This window comes from Brachypodium distachyon, chromosome 4 (genome assembly GCF_000005505.3).
Source record: "Brachypodium distachyon strain Bd21 chromosome 4, Brachypodium_distachyon_v3.0, whole genome shotgun sequence".
Classification (NCBI taxonomy): Eukaryota; Viridiplantae; Streptophyta; class Magnoliopsida; order Poales; family Poaceae; genus Brachypodium; species Brachypodium distachyon.
In genome coordinates this window covers 17,157,185-17,184,121 of record NC_016134.3, presented here as the reverse complement: position 1 = coordinate 17,184,121, position 26,937 = coordinate 17,157,185, and the positions used below count along the sequence as shown (strand labels likewise).

The following is a 26,937-nucleotide window of genomic DNA, read 5'->3' as shown; positions in this document are numbered from 1 at the left end:
GGCATCAGATATGATATGTAAAGCAATAGCAAGTTGCCATGTTGAGCCAAAATTCACGTCAGCGAAGAAAACAGAACGCAAGCAAATGGAACAGCGATAAGTACAGTACAATACAACCAGCATAGATTGATGGTCTAAATAGCAGCAGCAATTCAAGATCAACAGTCAGCAATCATTAGCATCTGTTGCGAGATGCAGTAACACTGGGGAATGACAACAGGAAGTTCATCCAGATACGATCCTGATCCTAGATAAAGATAAGGCCTAGGGCCCTGCTTGAGCACAAGTTACCGGGATGACCGTTAACACTCAGTCAGAAAGCTGCAGTCTTGAACGCAGCTCAGCCAGGGTGCTGCGAAATCGAAGTTCTCCCTCACTGCATGCCTCTTGAGTAGCATTAACCTCTGCTTTCAGCCTGAGGAGCTCTGCATCTTCATTTTCTCTCTCCCTTGCGATCTGGTCTGCTTCGCGCCGAATGGAATCCAGTTTCTGCTGAAGCTGAAATGCAGTTTTTTCCTTCTCATTAAGCAATGCGTGCTTTTGGGACACAGTGGACTCTTGCCGCGGTACCAATTCTTTCAACTTGTCCCGGTGTCCTACATGCTTGCTGTAATCCAGTTTGGCCTCAAGCAATTTGTTCAGGATATGGTGCAAAGACTTAACTTCAAACCCATTTTCCTCTAAAATGGTCAAAGCACTGATCTTCCCTTCAAATGATGCAATGCTGTCTTCTATGCTGGAGTTGTTCACACTGTCAACTAAGTTTGCATACCCCAACTTTAGACCTATAGCTATTCCTTCACGCAGTTCTGGCGCATGTTTCTCAAGTGGACGGAAATGGGGTCGCTGTGGAACCTTCCGGAACACTTCCATTGTTTTTTCAGCTAGATGCAATACGTCTGAAATCTTGATGAGCGAACACTGCTGACCAGAAATGTGAGATGAAGGCAAAGTGGAGAACAGAGAACTACCAACAACTGAGTAGCTCCTTAATGGAGTGTCGTTCATAGTGCACTCAGAACTACCAATGTGGATTGGTTCCTCATCCACGTGTTCCCCATCAAGAAAACCTGCCATCAACAAACTGCTATACTGAACTGCAAGATACAATTAACGAACATTTCTACCATGGGTAGTTTACACAGCACATACCTTGTTCATTACAAATGGATTTGAAGCCTGGGGGTTCTATGGGAAGCAGTTCTTGATTCGTTCCTTCATTTACATTCATCTCCAAATTCCTGCTGAGCTGCTGCGGGGTATGAGGTCTACCTTGTTCATTATAAATGGATCTGAAGCCTGGGGGTTCTATGGGAAGCAGTTCTTGATTTGTTCCTTCATTTACATGCATCTCCAAATTCCTGCTGAGCTGCTGTGGGGTATGAGGTCCTCTCCCCTCCAACTGTCCATGAAAAAATTTACCAGGTGAAAAGCCACCAACTAACAGAAATATCTTATCAAAGCAAAAAGTCCTTACTTCCATCAGCGACTCTTTCAGTCGCTGTGCCACCTTCTTTGTACCTTTCTTCCGCATAGTACTAGTTGCTATGAAGCTTTGCTTCCCGGCTGCTGCAGGTTGTACAACAATATAAAGATCATGATAAACCATCTGGTTGATAGATCATGGATCACTGTTAAGATGAAACACTACTTACATTTCTTAGATGAAAAAACGTTTGGATTTGAGCCACTACCAGCCCCTCTTGACACCTGCAAAAATATTGACAAACAGATCAAGTAATGTACATCAATTGTCTATTATATACTAAAAGTACATGATGGACTAACCAGAAAAAAAGATAGATAGAATGCTAGAAAATCACATGATAAAGCAAAACATCTGACTATTTATTTATAACACGCATCAACCGTGGCCATTGAATCATCACAATATACCTATGCACGTGAAGTTCTGAGAATATTACCTGCCTATGCCCCATATGGCCATTGCATCAGATAATAATAAAAAAAATCATCATGTTGATCCTCTAGAGAGTGACAAGTCCACGGAGGCAACCGCTCCCATCCTCCTGACCAGCCACCAACCGCTCCCTCCTCCCATTATCTCGACGTCCACAGGCTACCGCTGTGGACCCCAAGTTCGGTGTCCACTGTCCAGCATCGTGCTGCCTCGCCCAGCCACCGCCTCTGTCGCATAAAGGTGCCCGCAGTCCTCCTGCACGAGCTCAACCCAATCCTCTGAAGCCTGCCATCGAACGCCTCGCAGTCTCATCCTCTCTGTCTGGCACCACCCGCACCCTCTCCTGCTACTAGGCCGCGCCCTCCCCTGGTAATTGTTACTGTTGCCTTTATGCCTAGATCGTTTGCTTGGAATTTTCTACTTGGATGGTCTGAATATTAGGGGATCAAGGATATATCTCATAGCAGACCAAACTTAGGATTTTGTGTTAATTCCTGAAGTGCATGATGATGGTCTTGTAACAGCAGAGTCGTTGGTTTCTTCAGGTGGATTATATAGCTTCAGTATGGAGCTTCATTTGCAGATTTTACTGTACTTAGCTTGATATATACAATAGAGATCAAGCTTCTAGAAGAGATCGAATTGTTAGACTATTTCCAAGTTCTATACAAACTGGAATTCAATGATGCAAATGTGCATTTCAGGTGACAATACTAAATAGAGAACCTTCAGTTTCCTTAAAGTGTTCATGTCCTATTATTATGGTTATTTATAAATTGGTCATATGAGCACAACAAATTAGACGATCTATGACTCTTTGAAGGAGCAAGAACCATCAGAAGGAAGATCATCAATCAAGCGCATCTATCAATACCATGTCAGATTCTTATTCTTTGCTCCATATTATGTTGCCAGGTTTTAATTTTGTGACAGTTAAACTTGAATTATATTCTCATTTAATTTTCTGCAGGGTATTGAGTTAGTATATACTTTCTGATACTTAGAAGTTAGGTTGCTGCAATTAGGATTAAAATGAGCATAATTCTGCTATATTTTCCTTTTGTCTTAACCTTATTTGGTTGTTGGTTCATGTCAGTTCAGATGGGTAACTATTTTTTTTGGAATGAGGAAATTGCATTGCAGGTCCTACAACTTAGCACCGATGTACACTTTAGTGCTACAAGTTGCAAATCGAAAAAGAGCATACTAAAACTTGGCACCGCTGATCACTTTCAGTCCAAATCGCACCCACGCTCAATTTTTTTGCCACGTAGGCTGCTGAGCTGGACAAGGCAGGGGGTTTCCACAAATTTGCCTTTTGATTATTTTTTTCGCAATTACCCCCTGCCTCCTCTCTCGTTTCCTCAATGCCAATGCAGCAGCAGGGCATGGCGGACGGTGGCGCCAGGGCGGAGCTCCTTCCACGATGCAGGTGCGTGAGTCGAGATGGCAATGGGGCCCCAAAACCCGTAAACCCGCGGGTTTTTACCCCATCAGGGGACAGGTTTGGGTCAAATTTAATCCCCATGGGTTTGTTCATGGGTAAACATAGAAACCCAGCAGGTTTCATGGGTTTAGACCCGGTACAGAACTCCCCGAACCCGGTACATCGCGTGAATGTGCCCTCCACCTCCCCGCTCAGCAGCGGCGCCACCAACACGTCCTCCTCCTCCCAGCATCCACAGAAGCCGACGCGTGCCTCAACATCCACGCCGACCACACGGGCCTACGTCCGCCACAAGCCTCCGCCATCCTCCATCAACTGCATGGGCATGGTCACCACCAACACGCAACCGGCCACCTCCGCAGCTGCAGCCGTCACAGCGGTCATCCTCCTCATCATCCTACTACCAGTCCTTGATGTGGTTCCCGAGGAAGCTGATGCAGCGGGCCTCCCGCTCCTTCCGCGGTGGCGGCGGCAGGTCCAGGCACAGCAAGAGCGCCATGGCGGTGGACCTCGGTGATGTGTATAGTCCCTGGTCGGTCGCTAGCAAGGGCTCCGACGCCGACAGCGCCGTGTCGTTTGATGAGCAGCAGATCTCTGACGATGTTGTTGTTCACGTGGCCAAGCAGGACAGGGTGGAGGAGGAGAGGCTCGAGATCGTGCAGGAGAAGATCACCACAAAGTGAACCCCTCGTCGCCGGTGAGTACTCGAAGGCCCCGACAGCGACCGTGGCGGAGGAGCCAACAGTGGATTATAAGGACGCGTGGGAGAAGGAGACGGAGACTACCCCCACCACCATTAGCAGCTGCAGCAGGAGTGGCGAAAAAAATCTAAAGCCGAATTTGTGGGGAAAAAAACAGCCTTGTCCAGCTCAGAAGCCTGCGTGTAAAAAAATCAAGCGTGGGTGAAATTTGGACCGAAAGTGATCAGCGGTGTCAAGTTTAAGTATGCTTTTTTTTATTTGCAACTTATAGGACTAAAGTGTAGGACCCGCAAGTTGGTGCCAATTTGTAGGACCCGCAATGCAATTTCCTCTTTTGGAATTGCTATGAGAGCATACAAAGCATACATACATCGCTCATGTTCCAAACTAACATACATAATAGTCAGCACCTTTCAGAAGAGTTAAATTTCAACTGTGAAAAAAGGGAGATTTACAATTTTACATATGACAGAGCTAAGTGATCTGCTATAGATAATTTTTAATTAAGCTATTAACTAGGCGTTACAGCCAACTCAATTTGGTATTGGCCTGAAAAAACCTCAATAATCATCATCACAAACATCTCAGTATGGTACACCTATTGCGACTGCAATCTACCTTCCTTTCACTTACATGTATACATTATCTGAGTAAATGAGCTACTCCAGTGACTGCTGTGAAAAAACGGAAACAAGAACCATAATTGATACTCCCAGATGTCTAAAAAGTAGCTGTGATGGTGTACACCAAGTCCGGACTAGCTAGTATCAGGCGCATCTATTTTTGCTTGGAATGTGAGAGCTGTGCATACAGTACTCCCTCTTAGATTTATGCGTCATATATTCCCCCAGGTTGGTGTTGTGCGGTGGTAGTTATCTCCTACTAGATGCAGTCATTAAAACGTATTGTTTTCCTGATTTTTCGTGTCCTAAAACATAATTTGTCAAATTTGAGAAGGACAGTGGATCCATATCTTTGCTCATAAAGTAATATGCATTTGACGACATACCAAAAATCTATCTTTCCTTGAAGAAAAGGGCTTAGCTCACCTTTATATTTTACAAAGAGATAGAAGAGCATATTTCAAAGCTATTACTTCTACTGAAATAATCCTAACAAAATACAAACTCAAGTTTCTTTACTTTCTTTGTTATTGATTATCATTAGCTAACCATGCATTAACTTGCCTTTTAGTATTTCTTCCGCTGCCTACAACGACATTTCAGGCCATGTCTAATTTTATGACATTTACTATGCTGCAGAGCAACTCACTAGACTCAGGAATCTGTTTTGAGAGGTGGGATCAGTAATAACTTTTTTCTCGGAGGCTTACTGCATTCCAGATTCATCAGATGTACATATATCCTTCACGTGTGTTACCTTGCACAGCAGGTCAGCAGCATATAGTTGGATGTTTACATCAGCTAGGAACACGGCAGAGATGAAAAAGAGCTTTAGTTTTGAAACTTTATGACTGGGGATCTGTAACTTGCAGCTGTACTTCTACTTATGATTTACATTTTAGAATACACTTTAGAAGAGGTGCTCCTGAGATTGATGTGCTTACCACATGAGTTACCTATCTTTGTGATCACTTAATTTTCCCTTGCTCTAAATGATATTTAGGATCCATTATTTCCACCTGCCATATTATGGGCTGCAAATGCAGCTAGGCTGTTTCACAAATATTATTTGAGCTGATACTAACTCTGGTACGACTCCAATGAGAAGATATGTTCAGTAACCTTTAATTTCTTCACTATATTAGGGTTCACTACAACAAACATCGTGCGTGTGTGTATGAAAAGCTACCATAGGTAAAGCATGAAGCTCCATGCATTGATTCAAGATTTTCTTTTTTCTAATTGACCGATTCAAAGTCCCAATTTCGTTAATCATATGTCTTGTTTCCAAAAAAATCCCTATTAATGTTTGTTAGGTCAGCAATCATGTGCTTCATAGTGCAATATAGAAGAATACGATTGCTCTGGTGTTCGCTGTGGAAATGGATGTCCGCATCATTTGTCTCTTATTATTTCCTTTCCATCCATGAAGGTATGTCTCATTTTCCACAGGATGATAATATACCTTCTTCGCTTCTTGATGCAATGTATCCAGGGGTATTAAATTGAGTGGTCAAGGGAGGTTGATGTGTATGTCTGATATGGTCGAACCAGATAGACCACTATAATGCATGTAATATATATATATATATATATATATATATATATATATATATATATATATATATATATATATATATATATATATATATCTATTTGTGATTTATATCTCTTGCATTCTAAAGAAACAAGTTATTCCTGTCCTTTCTAAAACTCAAAGAAAATGAGAACTTTTAAATGTGATTCTTAAATGTCTTCGGTAAATTGATTCTCTCAGAAATATTAAAGATGATGGCTTTCTTCTATAATGTTGTTTTCAAAAATAACTGCGTTGCCTGGGTTCATTATTTGTAATAAGAAAATATCAATACCTACAAAGGCATAAATTTATACCTGAGAAGCCACAAATTATTTACCCACCATTTTCAGATGATCCCTCTATCAGTTTCAGAGGATGCCCCGGAATTTGCGAAGGCCACCATACTGGTGAATATAGATAATAGAAAGGAGTATAACGTACAATAAAAAGTAACAAGACATACCGCATTAGACACCCTTATCTTTTTATCCAGCGGTGAAGGGATGTTGCATGCAGATGCACTCAAAGCACATATAATTTCCTTGCAAGAGATATCGCTGTTACCCTTTAACTGAATTTGCACCTGAAAATGATTAACAAAAACAATAACCATAAATGTTTTGAATGTAACATTTACTTCAACTGTAAAACACAACGATGGGAACTCACGTCTGATCTTGATTCGTGCTGAGGTGTGGGATGTTCTGAGGAAGCATGACAAAACCCAAGCCCATTTATCGGTGCTGCACAGGAACTCACTATCCTCTGTGAAAGGACTTGAAAATTATTCCTTTTAGGAGAACAAGATTTTGGAGAATCACTGCTTGCGAGTGACTTGCGCAATGCAGATACTGTAGTGTCCATCGTAGACTCCAACGCATGTTGAGAACCTCCAGTTAACTCTTCAGGTTTCTTCTGTGGCAGTTCTTTCCTTGACCTTTTTGTGGCCCAAGATTGAATATGTTCATCATCACTGGATGCTAACTCAACAGGAGAGCTTGGACGTTTTCCAGATAGAGACTGCTGCCTATTACCTTGTCTCTGTATAAGTATAGAAATGTTTACAACAAATTGAATTATAGGCAGTGCCACCATAAAAAATCGATTTATGAATTATGACCAAAAGAGCAGTTATACAAATGTTTTCAAGTTGTATAGAAACCATTGGCATGTGATCACACAGTATCAACATAATAGCATGATTGAATCAATCACGATATGCATTACTCAGTGATCCATATGGGTGCATAATATACATGTCAAGAATGACATAGGATGTGATACTTCAGTTCATGTTGATATTAGTAAGATATAAATCTAAGTTTAATATGAAATTCTAAAATCATATGAGTGGACAGTCGTACCATTAGAATATTGGCCAACTAGTTATCAAATAAGTGGTACCAGTTATTTTCTTGTTTTATCCTAATGAATGACAGTGTGGTGCTGGCAGTGTGATGAAATTCCAGGATAACACAACTTCTGCTCTGCCTTGAAAGCAAAGAGTGCCAAAGCCAAGGAGAGAAGTGTATAACAAAAAGACAATACCGCACAAATTGGACAGCTGAAGTTTTCTAAAATTTATATGCACTTGCGCTGTGGTGTAATTTGTCAAACATAAGCTTTCTTGTAACTTCATACCAAGTTAATATATATATGTCAGACTTCAAGATGAAACTAGTACTTTTTGAAAATGTCAAAATGATTATGAGCAATCCCAAGATCAATGGGAGAAAGCAGGATGAAGAATAAATCGCAAAGAATCAAGTAAAAGTCAATAAATTTGGCATTATGGAAGAACGACTAATAGATATGGTTCAAGCGAGAGTCTGTCAGCAACAGTATGACACCTCCACTCATATTTTGCCAATCTCCAACAAGAAAGATGAAAACATAAAGAATGTCTGTTCCCACATAGTATTTTGTATGTATTTCAGAGAGCATATCAATATCTTTAGCAATAATATTAGCAATCCAACAAGAAAGAAAATCTAAAGTCTAATTATACAAAAAATCATAGTTGATTATGCTGGCAAATCATTATACTAAACAATGGTTGTTCAAGAAAATTGTTCAGAACTTCATTACTATGAAATTAATGTCCTCAGAACTCAGAAGCTGCATATTTTCAAAATACTTGGCTAATGGGTTGGGCCACGAGCGTAATGAATCATTGATATCTAGTTTCGAAGTTTAATCTTCAGTGAAGATTAACAAAATTTACCTCCCAAAGATGTATGACCTAACTAGTATCTCATCCGCAAGAATATAACAACAAAACACTAAAACTACTGACAAGCAGGTACACACGGGCACAGATAGGAACTGGATTTCACCACTATTACCTTAGCACTGACGATCTTCCAATGCTTGCCATTCCACATGTACTGAGGCTTCAGCAACTCTGGCAGCATCTTCTCCTCTTTTCCATTGATGCAAACCTCGTAGTCACCATCAGTAATAACATGCCTGAGCACCACCCCTGGTGACCAAGCCCCATCACAATAAGCCTCCACCGGTGCACCGGGCCCAAGCCTGAACTCGCTCTCCAGCACAGAGTGCTCCACGGCCGGCCTGATGAAGAGGCAATGCAGGTACTCCATCTCCTCACCCTCGAGATACTTGATGAGGTAGCTCAGGCCATCAATGACCTTCTCCACCTTGGCGGGGAACCACGAGTAGCCATACACCGGCCGGTCCCTCACCACCTCCACCTTCTCATTGTGCGTGTAAACCCTAACCGCGCGCTTCGGCTGCACGGCAATCGCGGCCTGCGAAGGGACCCACTGGCCGTCGACGTAGTCGCGGCGTGGGCGGACATGGTGGCGCTCCTGGAAGGTGATCACCTCGCGGGTGATGGGGAAGGCGACGGTGAGGGGTTCGGTGGCGAGGACGATGCCGGACCACCAGCCGTCATTGTGGAAGGCCTCGACGATCTCGTGGAGGCGGAGGGGCTCCGTGGTGGCGGGCGGCGGGGGCCGGGGGCGGATTCGGGAGGGGGCGAAGGGCTCGACGAGGGTGGCGCCCGAATCGTCGGAGAGGAGGTGGGAGTAGGTAACGGTGTAGCGGGGCCGGTGCCCGCGGCCACGCGAGGGGATGAAGCTGTCCACGGTGGCCTCGAACCAGGAGCCGTGGAAGCCGTCGTCGTCGACGCGGACCTCGACCTCGGTGCCGGGGGGCAGGGGCGGCAGCTGAGCGAGGGGTTGCGGACAGGAAGGCCCCGGCGACTGCGGCCGCCGCCGGGAGGAGCCCTTCGGCGAGCTGCTCCAGCCTCGGCTGCGGCTCCGGCGTCGGCCGGTTGCCGCCGGTGAGCGGCCGGGCATTCCGGTGAAATGTGGTTTTGCCTGTCGGGGTTTTGGGACGGTGCAGGCCTGCAGCGTCACGGGTCGGTCGGAACTGGAGGTTTCCGTTTTTTTGTGTGAATGCGAAGTGCGGCGTAGGAGACTAGGGTTCTAGGATACAGAGGTGTCCTTTCACCAAATCTATCGCTCTTGTCCGTCTGATGACACGAGTGTTAATCTATAGCTCTGGTCCGTCTGATGTGAGTGTTAGCGATTCTGATCTGTCATCCGGATGAACAATACCTCGTATAGACCTCTTTTATCGTGTATGTATCGAGCGGTCCAACCTGAAACGCTGTAGCTCCGCAAGTCTATTTTCGTGGCCGCTCATTCAACTGGCCGTAGCGTCTGGTTTGGCTGTTTCGGCAGCCCAATGGTTCTGTAACTCAATGAGTTCTATCTCGGTTGTCCCTATATTGATCTGGTCCGTTCAGTGTGAGTGTTAACAATTCTGACGTGCCAGCCGTGCGACCATAGCCCGCATGGTCCCCTTTTTTATAACGCGTGTACCAGGTGGTCAGTCGGTCGTGCCGTTTGTTTGGTTGTTTCGGAGGCCGAATGAAGTTTATAACTTGGTTGTTTATCTTCAGCTATCCACTCGAATCATATACCGTGACCGGTCGTGGCAAAATACGGAAACTTGTACACTAAAAACATTAATGTCTTTGATCTGGAAGGAAAACTGTGATATGGAATTAATCAAGATCGCTGAAGCATGATTTGATTCAACCATTTGTTGTCTCCACAATCATGCAGAATTTCTGGAATTATGGACGTAGTAGTAGGCCATAATCGTCATGTGCCTACACCACTCCCTCGCTTTGCGAGGTTCACGTAGAAGTGATGTCCACGCCACGCAAAAGGGGTTATTCGAAAAGTCGCAACTTTACCATGCATGCAACTGCCAGAATTAATTAATCAGCCATTAATTTCATTTTGCCGGTATATGCACGTACTAGTAAATTAATTCTCTTGTCACCGCACCGCATGCATCCGTTTCGATCCTTCGTCAAAATAGAGTATTCATCCGTTGTGTTCGTTTTTGCGAAAAACTCCCTGCTCTCTTTTCATTTAGGGGCTCGTTCCGTTCGAAGGATTTGTGAAGGATTCTGACGGGATTTTGAAGCGCCATCACCGTGCCGCTGGCCATCACCGTGAGTGGTGGCGCAAGGTCACCGCCCTGCTCCTCGCGCGGGGACGCGAGCCCATCCCTGTCGTGGCCATCAACGAGATTTCGAAGTGCAAGTCCCTGGCCCGCTCCACGCTCGCGGACGGCAACCGCCACGCCCACTCCCCTGTTCAGATTTCAGCCTACACTAGCCAAGAAGGTGTGGGTGGGCAAGAGGGTCCTTTGGGACTTGGGAGGAGTGGGAGAGGAGGCGATTTGGACGGATCCATGGGCGCCCGTGGCGGCGGCGGCGGTCACCATCTTCGTCGTCTGTTTCCACTTCTGCTCCAAGCGCAAATCGTCAACCGTGACGCCCACGCCGCCACCTCCGCTCGCAGACCGCGACATGGAGATGGCACTCAACAGCGGCGAGAGCAGCTCGCGTTGCCGAATAAGCCACAGCCCAGGTTCTTAATTGATGCCGATGCTTTGCTCCGTCCGATCTTGTTCGTGTTGAACAATTGAGGCATCAAAGGAAACAACTGTATATAATCCTCTTTCTCCTCCGACCGTATGATACGAGCAGCCCCGCTGTATAGTCTATGAACATGATCTCTATGATTTATAAGATGGGCGACTATATAATCTGTGGGTATATGCTGGCAATTTGATGTTGGCAAATCCACGGTGGATCTATGTAGCACTGGAGAAAAGCAGTCCTTAATTTTGTCGATGTTTTACTGTCAGTCTACTCTAGGGAAAGGCGTTGTTTCAGTAGTGACGGATATTAGCATGTTCCTGAACATGTTCCTTGACCGGTAAATGCGAAGAGAGCCTAAACGTTTACAGCAGGTAGAGAAAAACATCTGAAGCCTAAGCTTAAAATTTCATCAATTGTTGGAATTTATTTGGACAAATTACAGAATTCAGAAAAGAAAACGATAGCTAAAATAGAGGCCAAGTGACATTCTCATTCTTCGGTACCTGTCAACACGTACTGCCACATGCCCCACCCATGTGTGTTACGTTCAAAATGTATCAGTCCTTTTGAATTTAATACAGTATCGTACCTTCTTCGTCCAATAAAAAATGTATTAAGTTTGTCAAAATTTGAATATATCTAGACATGACTTAGTGTATAGATGTATTAAAATTTAGTCAAAATTGAGACATCTTTTGTTGGACGGAGGGAGCACTTCATTTTACAGTTCACGTGAAAAATCGGAAATTTGGCATATTTTGGTGTTTTATGTATGTTCTGTTACTCTTTTGTGAAGATCGAAATTACTAGCGTGCGCCTGTGATCGAAATTACTCTTTTATGGATGACACTGCTGCAAGGAAACCACCTTGGAGGAAAAATCATGACCGCTATTTGAACATATTAAATCTTGACGCTAATTGAACTTAAAGAACAATTAGCTGTATGGAATATTTTAAAATCATCATAGTACCAATTGGATGCCTTGGTGAAGAAACATTAGTCAGGTTCGATGCCCTTGGCAATTTGACATATATTTTGATGATGTTCATTTCAATTTACAGGACAACTAAAGTGTAAGGATGGACAGTGTGAGTTTCTTTGAGAATCGGGACTGCGAGTGAACCAATGTTCACTAGCTCTCAGAAGGCCTCCTAAAGGAGGAAACAATCCCCCGGTATCGTTTTGAAAGAAGAAGACCTTCTCACACAGATTTAGAAAATCTCCGAACCTAATGTCCCACCCATACACAGCGGCATCGTGGCGCCACGTGAGATCAAAGCCGGCCTTAGCTCTCAAAAAACAAGGCCTACTAGAGGGGGAAGAAACCCCCGGTATCGTTTTGAAAGAAAAACACTTTCTCACACAGGTCTAGAAAATCTCCGAATCTAATGCCCCACCCATACACAGCGGCATCATGGCGCCACGTGAGAGCAAAGCCGGCGGCCTTAAACCTGTGCTTTGGTATGGAACAGACGAGAGGATTTGGCTCGACGTGAGAGCAAAACCGGCCTTAAACCTGTGCTTTGGTATGGAACAGACGAGAGGATTTGGTTCCACGTGAGAGCAAAACCGGCCTTAAACCTGTGCTTTGGTATGAAACAGACGAGGAGATTTTTTTAACCCTTCATCTTGAAATTCGCTCCCAATGTAAATCGAACATAGGACCAATGAAGTGCTACTAGAACCCCTAGCCACTGCGTTAGAAGCTCGTTCGCAGTCCGCTAGCTCTCTCCATATGAAGCAACGTTCGAATTTCTGAACTAATTGAATCATTAGCTCTTCTGAGTGGGCCGTTGGATCAACAGCTTTCGTGTGATGTGCAATGTATGAACGTGAACAAGAGAACCTTGTATAGCGTTGCCTGTTATCTTCCCCCTTTAACTCTGTTTTGTGTTTAGCTCACTTCTCGGGTTACAAGTGATAAGATTTCCGTTGCGTCCCAACAATAGTCTGTAACCAGTAAAAGAAGCCCATTTGTAACAATAGATTCCTTTTCCGAGCTTAGTACCATATCTTGCTATATGTGTGTTTAAAACGCCTGCAGAGCTCCCTAACGGGCCCTCGTTCTCACGGCACAGTGGGTTTATGTTAAAAGGGGAGTGTAAAGCAGTTCAAACAATATTTGAACTCTGACTTGCTTGGATTTGCATATTTTTAGCGAAAGGACTGATACTCAGTTCAACTTTAAAGACATAGACATTTGGATCCTGACAGACGAATGGCCTTCAACAACTGGGGCCGAAAAAGGATGAATGAACTTGAGGCATAGACATGAGCGTTTGTCCATGTGTTGGCCGGCTCAACACTTTTGATGTGTTCAGTGCATGGAGCCGCTACATGTGTAATATATTTATCACAAAGAGAAGTATACGTGGAGAACACAAGAATGCTGATAAGATCTAATTTGCATAACCAACAGAAACACACCAACTTGTTATAGATTAGGCCTCCACCAAGGTGTCTAGTTGTCAGATTGACCCACTCCATGTCGATCACTAGCACCACCAGCAGATTACAGGAATGAGAGAAAATAGAAGGCAGGTAAAATAAACAATACGCCATCCAATCCATATTAGTTGTCGAAATATTACATGTATCTAGACGCTTTTTAGACATAAATACATCCATATTTGGGCAGATTTGAGACGATTAATATTGATCGAAAGGAGTAATAAATAAGGTCGAACTAGGATAAAAGGACAATCTAAATTGCAGCAGCAAACTCAAGATCCATGGTCATTTATCATTAGCATTTGCATCTGCTAGATGCATAATAGGTAGCAAAAGACAACAGAAAGTTCAGTCAGATCATGCTCTAATAAAACATAATTGGAGGCCATAACACCCCGTGGCACAAGTTATAAGAATAACAAACTAGAAATTAAAGCGATCCCTGAAGATCAGATCAGTCAGATATATGCAGTGTTGAACACAACTCGGCTTGAACACTCTGAAATCGCAGTACAACGTCATCACGTTCTTGCAAAGTGATATTAACATCCTCTTTCAGCCTAGAGATCTCTGCATCTTCATCTTTTGCCTCTTTTGCAATCTGCTCAACTTCACCATGTAGGCACTCAAGTTTTTGCTGAAGTTGACATATAGCTTCTTCCTTTTCACGAAGCAAAACATACTTTCCAGACATGATAGACTCCTTCTCAGGCAACAGCTCTTTTAACTTGTCCACACGTTCAAGATGCTTAGCATGATTACGTTTCATCTGAAGCAATCTGTCCAGGCTAAGCTGCAGAAATTTAACGTCAAATCCATTTCTTTCTAAATAGGCAAGGGCACTAATCTTCCCTTCAAATGATGCAATGCTATCTTCTATGCAGGATTTTTTTATACTGTCAACTAAGCTGACATACGCCACCATTAAACCTAAAGCCATTCCTTCACGCAATTCTGGCACAAATTCCTGAAGCGGAAGGAAATGGGGTTGCTGTTGTATATCCCGGCACAGATCCCACCAGCATGAGGTCTTCGTGATTGAAACATGCTCAATTTGATGTGAAACATGCTCAATTTGATGTGAACCCAAGGTTAAGTTCAGAGAGCTCCCAGAAACTGAGCAGCTCCTAAATGGAGTGTTGCCAATGGTGCAATGTGAACTCGCAGCATTCTGGACATGCGGTTCAGTCGGTCTCTCATCCACTCTTTCCCCATCTTGAAAATCTGCAATTAGACAACTGCTCCGCTGAAGTACAACATACAATTAATATATATTTTGTGACATGCAATTACACATCACATACCTTGTCCACCACATATTGATTCAATGGGTTCTTGAATCCTTTGAATTGTTACTTCATTTACGTGCACCGTACCATGTCCTCTCCTCTCCAACTGTCTCTGAATAAAATACCCAGGTGAGAAGCTGTCAACTGATAGTAACATCTTACTTCAACAAAAAACTGTAAAAGTGGTTACAAGCTAACATTACTTCAACAACAGAACAAAATGATGGGAACTCACATTATCATTGTCGTCACTGTTTCCCCTAAGTGCTTGAATAGGGTGCATTTCATGAATTTCCATCTGTTGGGCAGCATTATTTATGCAATTTGAATCCATTTTCTGTTCTATTAATCCTGCAGTCGGAAGCATATCATGGGCTTCATCAGCACTTGTTCCACGTGTATTAAGCTGACCATCAGAACGCAACATCTCAGACAGGATTTCATGATTTACTTCCCCAATAACATCTGCTCTAGATCTGTTATGAGGTTTTGGATTTTCTGAGGAAGCATGATGAAGCCCAAGACCCTTCATTGGTATAACATCTGCTCTAGATCTGTTATGAGGTTTACCCTTCATTGGTACTGTACAGGAACTCACTATCCTCTGTGGAAGCACTCGAAAGTTATTCCTTCCAGATGGTAAAGAACTACTTGCTGATGACTTCCGTAACACAGATAAAGTTCTGTTCATCTCACACTCTGGCGCATTTTTAGAACCATCAGTTAACTCTTCGGGGGTTTTCTCCATCAGTTCTATTCTTGACCTTTTTGTGCTCGAAGATTCAGTATGATGCTTATGTTCATCATCATTGGATGCCACCTCAACAGATGAGCTTGGGTGTTCTCCAGATATGGATTGCCGCTCATTACCTTTTCTCTGTGTAAATAAAGAAATGTCTAGAATGGGTCATGCAAAATTGAAATATATCTTGTGCTAACAACATAACAAATAGAGTTACCAATATGATCAGAAGAACAGTTACTAAGACGTTTTTATGTCATATAGCAACAAATACATGCGATCATCCAGTGACACACATACTATATGATTATGTAAATTAAGATATGAAATTAGTCAGTTATCCATACGGCTACATAACTGTATCCATATCAAGAATGACATAGCACTTGTAACGTAGCAAACAGCCAAACACACTGGAGCTGGTCCAAATAATATGTCACGTGCTTGGGAACAAGGGAGCTGAGGGTTGGATAATATGCACGTGCCCCCACATGACATAAAATCTCAAGCATTCACATGAGACAGCACACACCATGAATTTCAATCTGAATCAACATCAGCGAAGAGATTCCTCATATAAGTTCTTGAATTAAAAGAAATTAGAAGCATCGAAGTCCATGCTTCATGTGTTGAAATTAAATGTAAGAAAACATGCCTAGAAGCGAATGGTGATCCAATGTGAAAAAAACATTGGGAGGGAGGGATTGTGCATTTTGAGTTTAGCAAAAGTCTTTAATCTGTATGGGACATCTGCACAGTTGTCCGAGAGTCTAGCACAATTCGTATACAAATTTCATGGAAGTAGCAGTAGCACTTGATTATAGCATGATATAATATTTTTTAGCAAGCGACACTTCAGTTCATTTTGATGTTAGTAAGATATAAATATGTGGTTTAGTGTGAAACTCTAAAATCATACAGATCTACAGTCTGCAAATTATAGCCCAACCTATTGATCAAATAAGTGGTACCTAATCAATGTGAGTGTGGTGACACCCATCTTTTATTTCGTAAATGAGCGAGTACAGCGTTTTATGAACTTTACAATACAATCCTTGATCAAACCATTCAGTACTCATCCAACACATGCACGTGAGGGAAGAAGAATAACATGTATAGGATAAGAATCCAATAATAGTTTGTGACATACTTGTATAGGATAACACCAAACAACTGAAATTACCATCTGGTAGCAGGTATACAGCCACAGCTAAGAATTGGATTAAGCAATTGTTACCTTAGCTCTGACAATGTTCCAATATTTGCCATTCCAATTGTACTGAGGTTTCAGCAACTCCTGCACCGTCGTCAGCAGCAACTCTGCCTCCTTCCCATCGATGCTAATCTCATACTTGCTCTCACCAACATGCCTGCGCACCACCCCTGCTGACCACGCCCCTTCACGATACGCCTCCACCGCAGCACCGGGCCCGAGCCAGAACCCGCCCTCCCACCTCACAGCCGGCCTGATGAACCGGTAATGCAGGTACTCCGTCAGCATTCCCGTGCCCTTCTCGTCCTTCAGATCCAAGTACTCCACCAGGTAGCTCAGCGTATCGATGGCCTTCGCCACCGTGGCGGGGTACCACGAGACGCCATACAACTCCCGATCCCTCACCACCTCCACCTTCTCCCCGACGGCGTAGACCCTGGCCGCGCGCTTCGGCTGCACGGCAACCGCGGCCTGCGACGGGGCCCACTGGCCGTCAACGTAGTCGCGGCGGGGGCGGACGTGGTGGGGCTCCTGGAAGGCGACCACCTCGCGGGTGATGGGGAAGGCGACGGCGAGAGGGCCAGTGGCGAGGACGATGCCGGAACGCCAGCCGTCCTCGTGAAACGCCTCGACGATTTCGTGGAGGCGGAAAGGCTCCGCCTCGGGGGAGGAGAGCGGGGGGCGGGGGCGGATGTGGGAGAGCTCGACGAGGGTGGTGGCGGCGTCGGGGTGGTCTGGGGGGAGGTGGGTGTAGGCCACGGTGCAGCGGGGCCGGGAGCCGCGGCGCTGCGCCGGGACGAAGGCTTCGACGGTGGCCTCGAACCAGGAGCCGTGGAAGCCGTCGTCGTCGACGCGGACCTCGACCTCCGTGCCAGGGGGCAGGGGCGGCAGCTGAGCGAGGGGCTGCGGAGAGGAAGGCCCCGGGGACTGCGGCGGCCGCCGGGAGGAGTCCTTCGGCGAGCTGCTCCAGCCTCGGCTGCGGCTTCGGCGGCGGCCGGTTTGCTTCGGCGAGGGGCTGGGCATTTTTGGCTGAACAGGGGTTTTGCGTGCCGGGGTTTGGGGCGGTCACAGGGGTCCTCGGAACTGGATGCTCGGTCTCTTGACCCTTGTACTTCTCCTTGCCTTCGTTTCGAGTCTTCCACGGAGCTGGAGAAATAATGTCAACCGTGCTCCGTCCTCCGTGCGAGAATTACGTCGCAAAATGCAAAAATCCCTGAGGATCTGAACGCATTTTTTTGCATTTTTCAGGTGACAAAAATGTAAAAAAACCGAGCTGAGCTGTCACGAGCTACAGACCAATACGTACAAAATACGATACCAACGACCGTTTGTGATATTTCGTCAAGGTCACGGACTATAACTTTCAATTTTCAAAATACAATGACTAAATTGAGAACGAAACAAAGCTCAATGACCGTGAGTGCATTTTAAGGACCGGGTGTGTTCGGTTAGTTTTGATTTTCCGCTTTTGCTGTTTAAAAAAAAAGCTAACCAAAAAATTATGTTTGAAAGTAGAAGCAACCAAAACAAGTTGCTCTCTCTAGGGTAAAATGCAAAGTACCTTTAGAGGTGCTTTTTGCTGCTTTCGCTTCACGACCTTGATGAAAATAACCCACCATGTCATTGAATGAGTGACAGTACCTATTCGAACCCCTCCGCCAGGACCACCCCGTCCTGGCTTAGTTTTGCCTCCACCTCCCGCCCGTGCCCCGAGCTGGCTGCGCCGCCGAAGGCGCTCCCCTCTGGCGGCCTACTCCAGCGGCGTGCACGGTGACACCACAGCCTGCAAAGCATCAACCAATAAGCGAAGGAATCAAGGCAAGCACAAACCTGTAAAGAGAAGAGGGAGAAGAATGTCAGTTTACCTTGGGGGGTTGAGCTTGAGCGAGTAGCCCGTGAAGATCCCCTGCTTGGGCGGGACCGCGGACCCTCGTGGCGTTGGTGAAGGGAATCACCGGCGAGAACGTTCCATTCACAGAGCTGCCCCCGGGGGCTCCATCCCTTCACGCCGGCGTCACGGGCCTCCATGACATTATCGACAGCTACACACCCTGCAACGAGTGGGGGCTGATGTCCGATCCCCCGGTTTCAGCCCCGCAGCCTCCACCACCCGCAGCCCGTGGGAAGCAAGTGGCCAAGGAGAGCGAGGGGGGATCGGATTCTAGTTGGCCCGGTGACGAGTCCTCTGGCGACAAGGCTGGCGGCGTTGAAGGAGCCCAGACGGTCCTCCCGGAGGCGGAGGTGGAGGACGAGGACGATGTGCCGCTGGTGCGGCGGCCAAGAGTGCCGGCGGCAGGAGCACTCGGCGGGGGTTCATCTCCCGCGGGTCTCGCCACCGCAGCGGCCCCGGCTGCGTCGGCAGCGTCGACGGCAGCGGCTCCCTCTGCAACGGCCAGAGGCGCCTCGGCGGCTTCCACGGCAACGCCACGAGGGTCCGCGGTCCCGCCCAAGCAGGGGATCTTCACGGGCTACTCGCTCAAGCTCAACCCCCCGAGGTAAACTGACATTCTTCTCCCCCTTCTCTTTACAGGTTTGTGCTTGCCTTGATTCCTTCGCTTATTGGTTGATGCCTTGCAGGGACGGCGCCCCGGCAGGAGCGGGCAAGAGGGGAAGAACCGACACCGCACCCGCTGTGCCAAGCAAGAAGCCACGAACCCGGGCCAGCGTTAGTGCCTGCCAAATCGGCACGAGGACCAGCGGCGCCGCCACTATGCCAGCCGTCGACCCGGTCCCCGAGGAGGAGCCCGCAGCAGGTACAGACCCCTCCCTTGTACATGCCCCTTCTGCACGCTAACTCTTAACCGTGCGATTACCTTGGCTTGTAGGCGAAACCCAGCCTGCAAGGGGCAGCCCGGCAGTAGAAGCCAGGGCAGAGGGGAACAAATCTCCTCCCCGCAAGTGGGGTGACCCCGCAAGGTACTCATCCAGAACTCCCTTGCGCTCGTCGCCGGGTGCCTCAGCTTGGCTTGAAGTAACCTATTTTGCCCTTGTCGCAGGTCCCAACGCGCCCACCACGGGGGCGGATGATACGGTAATCAACCTCACCTCTGACGTCGAGGACGCTGAGTTGAGGGACGAGCCGAAGGTGGCTCCCGCGCCAAGCCCCATCCTCAGCACCCCGCGACCTTCCCGATGCGTGTCACCACCACGGGGACGCGCAACAGCGTAGGGACACAGACACTGCCGCCATTTTCCATCGTGGCTCTGCACGGGCAGGTAAGTTCCGCTACTCAAAAATCGGCCACGGTGGAGCCGGAAAGCGCTCGTTGCATCGGTTGCCCGCAGCCATGGAGTTTAGCGTAGTGACGCACTAGGTTGGTGGGAGGGAGGACAGCGGCAACGGAGTGGTGGGGAAGATGAAGAGAAAGCAAAAGGAAAAAAAAAGCAAGCAGAACCAAACTAGCATCTGCTTTTCTACGCAAACAGGAGCAAAGCAGAACCAAACGGACCCCAAGCGTGCAGAGGAGTGTTTGCTTTGTCGCGTGCGGTGCCATCTTGATGTATTACTTTAGACTAAAACAATGACTATTATATACTCATTCAGCTTAGCACCTACGGGCTATGAGCGCCATTATTCATGGATAAAATTGCTGCATTTATCCTCAGGTCAGTCGTGCTTTGTTTTTTTTTTGTCATAGGTCTGTTTCGACACATTAGTTTGAACTAAAACCACGATAGAAATTGTGAGTAGGGGGACATAGCATATGTGTGGATTGAATGTTAATGCATAGTTAAATTTCGTAGCAGTTTACGTAAAAAAAATTGTACGGTAGGACTTCACATTCCCAGGCCTTCTCCACCCGAATTTGAAGCCATGCAGGCCCATTTGCTCCGCAAGTACTGCTAGGCTATGAGTAAAGGAGGGCCTAAGTCGTAGATTGCCCACTTGCTTCGCAAGTACTGCTGGGCTATGAGTAAAGGAGGGCCTAAGTTGTAGATTGTCCAAAGAAAATTGTGCTCCAGTCCACCCACGCACATCAAGATGGCAATGGATACTGAAAAAGTGGATATCCAGCCCTTTTGCTTCGCAAGTACTATTGTACGGTACGTGGAGCGCGATCTCACTCCGTCGATATCCATAGATGAAAACCAGCCAGCTCGTTGGGCGGGTACGGATAGCATATTTGACCCATGGATATCCATGGATACCCGGTATTTAAGAAAATCGAGAAATTATTGACATGTGGTTCCATTATTCACTCATATAAATAATTCCCCACAACCGGCCCCAACCCTAACTCCCTCCCTCTGTCCCTCAGGCGGCCGCCACCCCTCCTCCCCTACTCACCACGAGCGGACAAGCCACCACTTGTATATGATGTTTTATAACGTTGTATATGTATTGTTGATGATGTATATTGATGTGAATATGCTGTTGTACGTATAGGTATAGGTGTATATGCTATTGTTATTAAGGCATTTTATTTATGTTGCTCCATGGGGATCCATGGATACCCGGATACATGGTGGATATGGTTTTAGCTCCACATATAGTTTTGTGGGTGGGTAATGGATTTGGAGATGGAGATGGATGTAAATATGGATATGGATGTGGTCCGCCCGTCAAGACCCCTTAGACCCGCCCCATTAATTGCCATCCTGACACGCACATTCAATGGGCTAATCTTGCCCGAATGAGACCGGCGGTCTGCACTGCACCGGCCCGGTCGGTCGAGTCCGCCGGTGGAGAATAGAGAAAGAGCGTGCCTGATGAATTGTAGCTTCCGAGAAGTTACATGATGGGGTACTCTGCGTTAAGAGATGTGGGCAGGTGAATGCGTGCGGACGTACATATATGGGCATACGGCGCTTGGATGTGCTGCATCGGTGAGTCAGCGCGACAATGCGTGCAGGCCTGCGCCGTCATCTGGATGAGATTCATCAACGAAACGGCGGTTTCACAGCTTGTCTGGCACGAGGTGTCATTGTTTGAGGTGGACAGTGCGACAATGTGTCCAACAATTTTAGGTGTCATTGTTTGAGGTGGACAGCTCATGCGGCTTCTCAAAACCTATAAGATTATCAAGCTTGTGCAATGATAGGCGTTGTTCCGTAATTTTATCACTACCCGAAGAAATATCAAGACGTTAAAAATTAAAAATAGATTTAACAGTGTTGATTTGGGTACCATGATGAAGCTTTCTTTTATCAAGGATCTGTTGTTTTTGTTCTTCTCAGTTGTATCGATCCAGTATAGTTTTTTTTTTATGAAATATAAAACCAGATCGTTTGTTCTCAAAAGAAAAAGTTAAACCGCAAAGACCCGGCAGAAGGTAACCCTTGCGGTCAAAAAAAAAAGTCAGAAGGTAACCCGGCCAAACAGCAGTAGCTGCAGGATAACTTGATGCGTTCTCCGAGCCGAAAGAGTCATGGCTTTCTTCTCTCACACCGCCTCGTCGTCGTCACTTTCCTCCACGTCGACGTCGATCTCAATGTAGCCGTAGGCGTGGTACCTCCTGACGAGCTCTTCCTCGTAGTCCTCGAGCGCCTGCAGATGCACCATCATCATGGTCTTGGCGGCGCGCATCTCCTCACGGTCCTCCGGCGTCGCGTGCTTGAGGCCGTCGTAGAACTCGTGGTTGACGCGGTGCACGGGGCCACGGGGCGGGGCGCATTGGACTTGGCGAGCAACAGGTCTATAGTGTCCTGGCTCAGCCGCTCTTTCCTCGTCGCGCGCTTCTTCTGCTTCCCCGCCTCGGCGAAGTGGCGGGCCGCGTCTTCCCGAACCGCCGGGAACCGGCTCTTCGCCGCCGCCTCCCACGACTTCTCGCACGCAGACACCGTAGCTGCAGGGTTCCAGTCGCTCACGGGCGCTTTGGCGGATTCCCCCATTGCAATTTCTTTTTATTTCTTTAGACTCTCACGTTGCAACTTTTGGTTCAAAATCCTTGAACTGCGTGTCTGTATACGCGACCCCACGTACTGCCTACATGCCTAAACCTACTCGTGCACACGCGTCCAAGAAAACCAAGTCCAAATTAACTGACTCCAAGAGCGTCTACGAAAATAACATGGACTAGTATCTTATACGGACTCAAACTCAGGTAACCATTTTCTTCGTACGCACTGGGCCATGAATAAAGAAGGGCCCAATTTGTAAACTTGGCCCAAATAAAATCGGGCGCCACCCACGCACGCACAGTCGACGTCTTGCTTAGTTCCTTCCCCTCCAAAAAGAAAAAAACAAATCGACGTCTTCATCACAAGAAAAAACATGCCAAGCCCGTTAATTAACTGAAAGAGATAAAATGTCAATAGACCCGCGATCGCAACAGGCTCAAACTCGAAGAGCTTAATTAAGTAGAGTAAAAAAAAGGAAGAAGCTGAGTAGAACCACCTAAGCACGTTCTAAAAAACCACCTAAACACCTCTTAAACGTGCCGCTGGCCTATACCTGGCATTTTTCGGGCCAGGCCGGGTTTCGTACCGGGCTTGAAGCCTGACCGTCAAGACTGCAGCCCGAGTCTGGCCCAAGTCCCATTATTTTCTCAAAAGTCAGACCTGAGCCCGGCCCGACAAAAGCCCCGGAAGCCCGAAGCCCGGCAATGACAATATACTGGTTTGCAAATCTTAATAACACAGCTAACAGTTCAACAATTAACACAACTACAGAATTACATGCATAATAAGCCTCCTCCATGCGCTGTCCAACACACATGCATGATAAAAGGTTCAGTTTCAACATCTACTGTCCAAGTGTCCAACACCAACACCAAACCACACATTGACAGACACAGGCATAAAAGTTCAGTTTCATCTCCTGTCCAGCACTCCAGCACCAACGCCATAAATTAACTACTACAAGTTATATCTTCTTCAACAACAGGTCACAAATCACAAAATAAAGTTCCATCTTCCGAAACACAGGTTCACAAATCACAAACAGCATGTAAAAAGAACCATTTTGTTGCATCAACAATAGCAGCCAGCACCATCTTCTTCAACAACAGGTCAGCAGCAATCATCTTTAGATTCTGATGAGAGATCGTTGTCATTAGGATTGGCATTTGAAGATTGCTCTTGCTTTTCCCTTTCCTCTTCCCCACCTACAATTAAAAGAGTAAGAATTAAATTCACCCTCATGTGAGCAATAAAGTAAACATGCAGATTATGCGAGTAGAAACATTGAAAGAGTAACAATTAAATTACAACAACAATACTAGTTACGTGCCCATTTAATTCGGTACCGATCCTGTAGACACATTATAGCTTCAACCGTCTTGGGCTTGAGTGATGCTCGGTTAACGGTAATGACTTTACGACTCATACTAAAAGCTAATTTTGAAGCTACACTTGACACATGAACAACTAGAACATCACGAGCCATGGCTGCTAGCTCAGGATATCGCATGGATGACTTGCTCCAATACTCCAAAACATCCAACTTCTCATTCAAGCCTCTAGCCGGTTCATCCAAGTACATATCTAACTGTGACCTCTCTTCATGCGTTCGGCTAGTGCTCATAAACTGTTCATAGTCATTAAAAAACACAGAATTACCAACATCACTGTCACAAGCAGGATCACTAGATGAAGACATGTTGGCAGAAAACCCTCTATATTCATCAAAAAGATTGACCAAAGTAGCTCTAACTTCAGCTAGTCGGCGTTGGGCTTCATCCCTTTGATAGAGTTTGTTGTAGCAATAGCTTATAAAGCCCAATTTATAGCGGGGATCAAGAACAGCAGCACAAGATAAGAACACACTATAATCAGCCCAATACTTATTAAACTTTGTTTTCATATCAGTCAACATTGGAGCCATGAACTGTTGCCTAGCAGTGCCTCCAATAAACGAGTGTGCACCATGAAAACACACTTAAAGTATAGATTGGAAGTATGATATTTTGTGCCAGAAAATACCAATGTCACATCATAGAAATTCTCCAAAAAACTATGCATTGTGGCAAGCTTATCCCACTCATCAGCAGTTGGTAAGAAATGTGACTTGAAAATGCTATCCCTTTCGGCAAACCATACAAAAACATATCTGAAGTATAAAGCTGTTCCAAGCATAGTGTAGGTTGAATTCCAACGGACAGGCATATCAACTTTCAATTTTCTTGTGGCATTCAATCTAAAAATTGATGTGGCAGCTTCATAGAAAGTGTGCATCCTATTACCATAAGCTTTAATGTATTGTATGACATCTCTAAGTTTCCCCGCACAATTATCAATCAATTTTAAACCAGTTTGAACAACTAGATTCAATATATGTGCACAACACCGAACTTGAAAGAACATGCCAAAGAGAGGTAAAGCACCTTTGGGCAGCAAATGACTTCTCAATGATTCAATCATCTTGTCATTATATGAAGCATTATCAAGAGTCATACACATCATTTTTTTGTCCAATTTCCACTCATGAAAGCACAACTAAACCTCATCAGCAATAGTTGCCCCATCATATGGTGGATTCAGTTTTTTGAACCATATTATCCTCTTATTCAGCTTCCATGAATCATCAATATAATGACAAGTGGTGCAAATGTAGCTAAGCTTTGTGACATCAGATTTCCAACTTGTCAGTGGTGAAACTAACCCTGCTAGGACAAGTTTGAATAATCTCCATCAAGTCCTTTCTATCTCTTTCAAACATTGACATGATATCCCTTTTTATGGTGTAACGACTAGCGTTCTTGAACTGAGGACAAGCTTTACTCATCATAGCTCTATAGCCAGGTTCTTCTACTACGGAAAAAGGATGAGAGCCACCAAGAAGAAACAAAGCTATCGCTGTTCTCACTGCTTCAGGATCATACTTGCCATGTTTTAAACTATAAGACCCATCATCATTCCTTTCAGATTTCAAGAAATAAGTGTTGACTTCACTGTTCTCGTGAGGGTGAATATTCTTAGTATGCCTTAGCAGATGAGAAGTACCATTTTTAGAACTACCTTTTAGTATCTTATGACATGTATTACACTCAGCTATCACCTCAGGATCGCCGTCTTTTGATATCTTAGTGAAATCATCAAAACACTTTGACTGTGACTTCAATGATTTAGGAGCAGATGGATTAACCTTTGATTCTGAAGCTGTGCCACCTTGGGCATCTCCAACAGGGGCTGCAGCAGCTGCAGGTTGACGCTGTGTGCTCGGTCCAGCAGCTTCATCGACACGCCCCTTTCCTTTAGATCTTGGACGCTTCTGTCTAGGTTCGCTCGTCGCAGCAGAAGCAGCAGCAGCACGACGATGATTGGAAGCAGGAGGCAGTCCAGTAGGCGGGGCAGTCAGGGCAGGAGGAACAACAATAGCTCTTGATGATTCTTCATGGCCACTGCTGCCACCGTGGTCCTCATCACCGTCAATTTCCATACGTGGCCTCCATGGACTTGCCATGCCTAGAAATAGGATAACAGATGAGTAGATGACCACATGAACAGAGGACTGAGGAGGGGCATGGAGGAGGAGCACGTACCTGAGGCGGTGATGTCGAGCACGAGCGGGAGACAAGAGGGAAGCCGTCGCCATCGAGCTCAGCCAGGAGGGACGGGTCGCTGGCGCCGTTGACCGGTCGGAGGAGAGGAACGGAGACCTCCTCGCTGGCGCCGTCGACCGGTCGGAGGAGACGAACGGACGACCGACGGGGACGCCTCCTCGTTGGTGCCGTCGACCGGTCGGAGGAGAGGAACGGACGCCAACAGAGTCGCCTTGGGTCGCGCCGCCGCCGTCGCTAGCGGTCTCGCCTGCTCAGTATCGGGGTGCTGCGGGACTGCGGGTGGGCGTGGCGGCGTGCGCGTGTGTGGGTTTCTCGGGTTAGGTCTCTTGCTGGGCTGTATCTAAATATTGCAGCCCGACCCCGACCCGAGAGCAAAGTCCGGCCCGGCGGGTCGGGCCGGGCTGCCCATGCTCAGGTATACGCTGGCTGGCCACGTGCAGGGACGCAATCAGGTTATTAATTAACCGGCTTGGCTCGCTGCTGGAGTTTGTCGTGTACCGGCGGTAGCCTGGAAGCACGCTTGCACGAACGGTAGGGTATCCCTTGTAGGCGCAACGGCAGGCAGCGAGACGTGCACGTACGCGCACAAGCAACAG

General features: G+C 46.2%; 4 protein-coding genes, 1 long non-coding RNA gene and 1 pseudogene across 7 annotated transcripts; 3 read left to right on the top strand and 3 right to left on the bottom strand.

Moving 5' to 3' along the window:
- Positions 1-99: 99 nt before the first annotated feature.
- On the bottom strand, positions 100-9,702 carry LOC100824623 (DUF724 domain-containing protein 3). 2 transcript variants are annotated; one of them, XM_010239342.3, is made up of 7 exons: positions 8,617-9,702; positions 6,941-7,312; positions 6,735-6,854; positions 1,656-1,710; positions 1,478-1,566; positions 1,153-1,402; positions 100-1,070 (listed from the first exon to the last, which is right to left on the bottom strand). In XM_010239342.3, exons 1-7 carry the CDS (start codon positions 9,592-9,594, stop codon positions 310-312), a joined length of 2,625 nt encoding a protein of 874 aa, XP_010237644.1. In that variant the 5' UTR covers positions 9,595-9,702; the 3' UTR covers positions 100-309. The 2 variants fall into 2 exon arrangements, with proteins under 2 accessions (XP_010237644.1, XP_010237643.1); XM_010239341.3 differs by having other exon boundaries at positions 102-1,070; positions 1,478-1,569; positions 8,617-9,701.
- Positions 2,659-5,635, top strand: LOC112268734. Its single transcript, XR_002960131.1, has 2 exons — positions 2,659-2,798; positions 5,332-5,635. It is a non-coding gene; the product is annotated as an uncharacterized LOC112268734 (long non-coding RNA).
- Positions 2,792-5,635, top strand: LOC112268733 (annotated as a pseudogene).
- Positions 9,703-13,912: 4,210 nt separating the features above from the next.
- Positions 13,913-17,985, bottom strand: LOC100840861 (DUF724 domain-containing protein 3). Of its 2 annotated transcripts, none has more exons than XM_003577414.4 (4): positions 16,923-17,985; positions 15,179-15,820; positions 14,959-15,049; positions 13,913-14,878 (listed from the first exon to the last, which is right to left on the bottom strand). In XM_003577414.4, the coding sequence occupies exons 1-4, from the start codon at positions 17,919-17,921 to the stop codon at positions 14,109-14,111; spliced, it is 2,502 nt and encodes an 833-aa protein (XP_003577462.2). In that variant the 5' UTR covers positions 17,922-17,985; the 3' UTR covers positions 13,913-14,108. The 2 variants fall into 2 exon arrangements, with proteins under 2 accessions (XP_003577462.2, XP_010237642.1); XM_010239340.3 differs by having other exon boundaries at positions 14,959-15,055; positions 16,923-17,984.
- A 983-nt stretch (positions 17,986-18,968) lies between these two features.
- Positions 18,969-20,463, top strand: LOC104584969 (brain acid soluble protein 1-like). The gene is made up of 4 exons (XM_010240827.1): positions 18,969-19,393; positions 19,476-19,651; positions 19,895-19,983; positions 20,443-20,463. Exons 1-4 carry the CDS (start codon positions 18,969-18,971, stop codon positions 20,461-20,463), a joined length of 711 nt encoding a protein of 236 aa, XP_010239129.1.
- A 3,005-nt stretch (positions 20,464-23,468) lies between these two features.
- LOC100840257 lies at positions 23,469-26,662 on the bottom strand. Its single transcript, XM_003577412.3, has 3 exons — positions 26,321-26,662; positions 25,924-26,243; positions 23,469-23,944 (listed from the first exon to the last, which is right to left on the bottom strand). The coding sequence occupies exons 2-3, from the start codon at positions 26,239-26,241 to the stop codon at positions 23,768-23,770; spliced, it is 495 nt and encodes a 164-aa protein (XP_003577460.2). The 5' UTR covers positions 26,242-26,243; positions 26,321-26,662; the 3' UTR covers positions 23,469-23,767.
- Between the last annotated feature and the right edge of the window lie 275 nt (positions 26,663-26,937).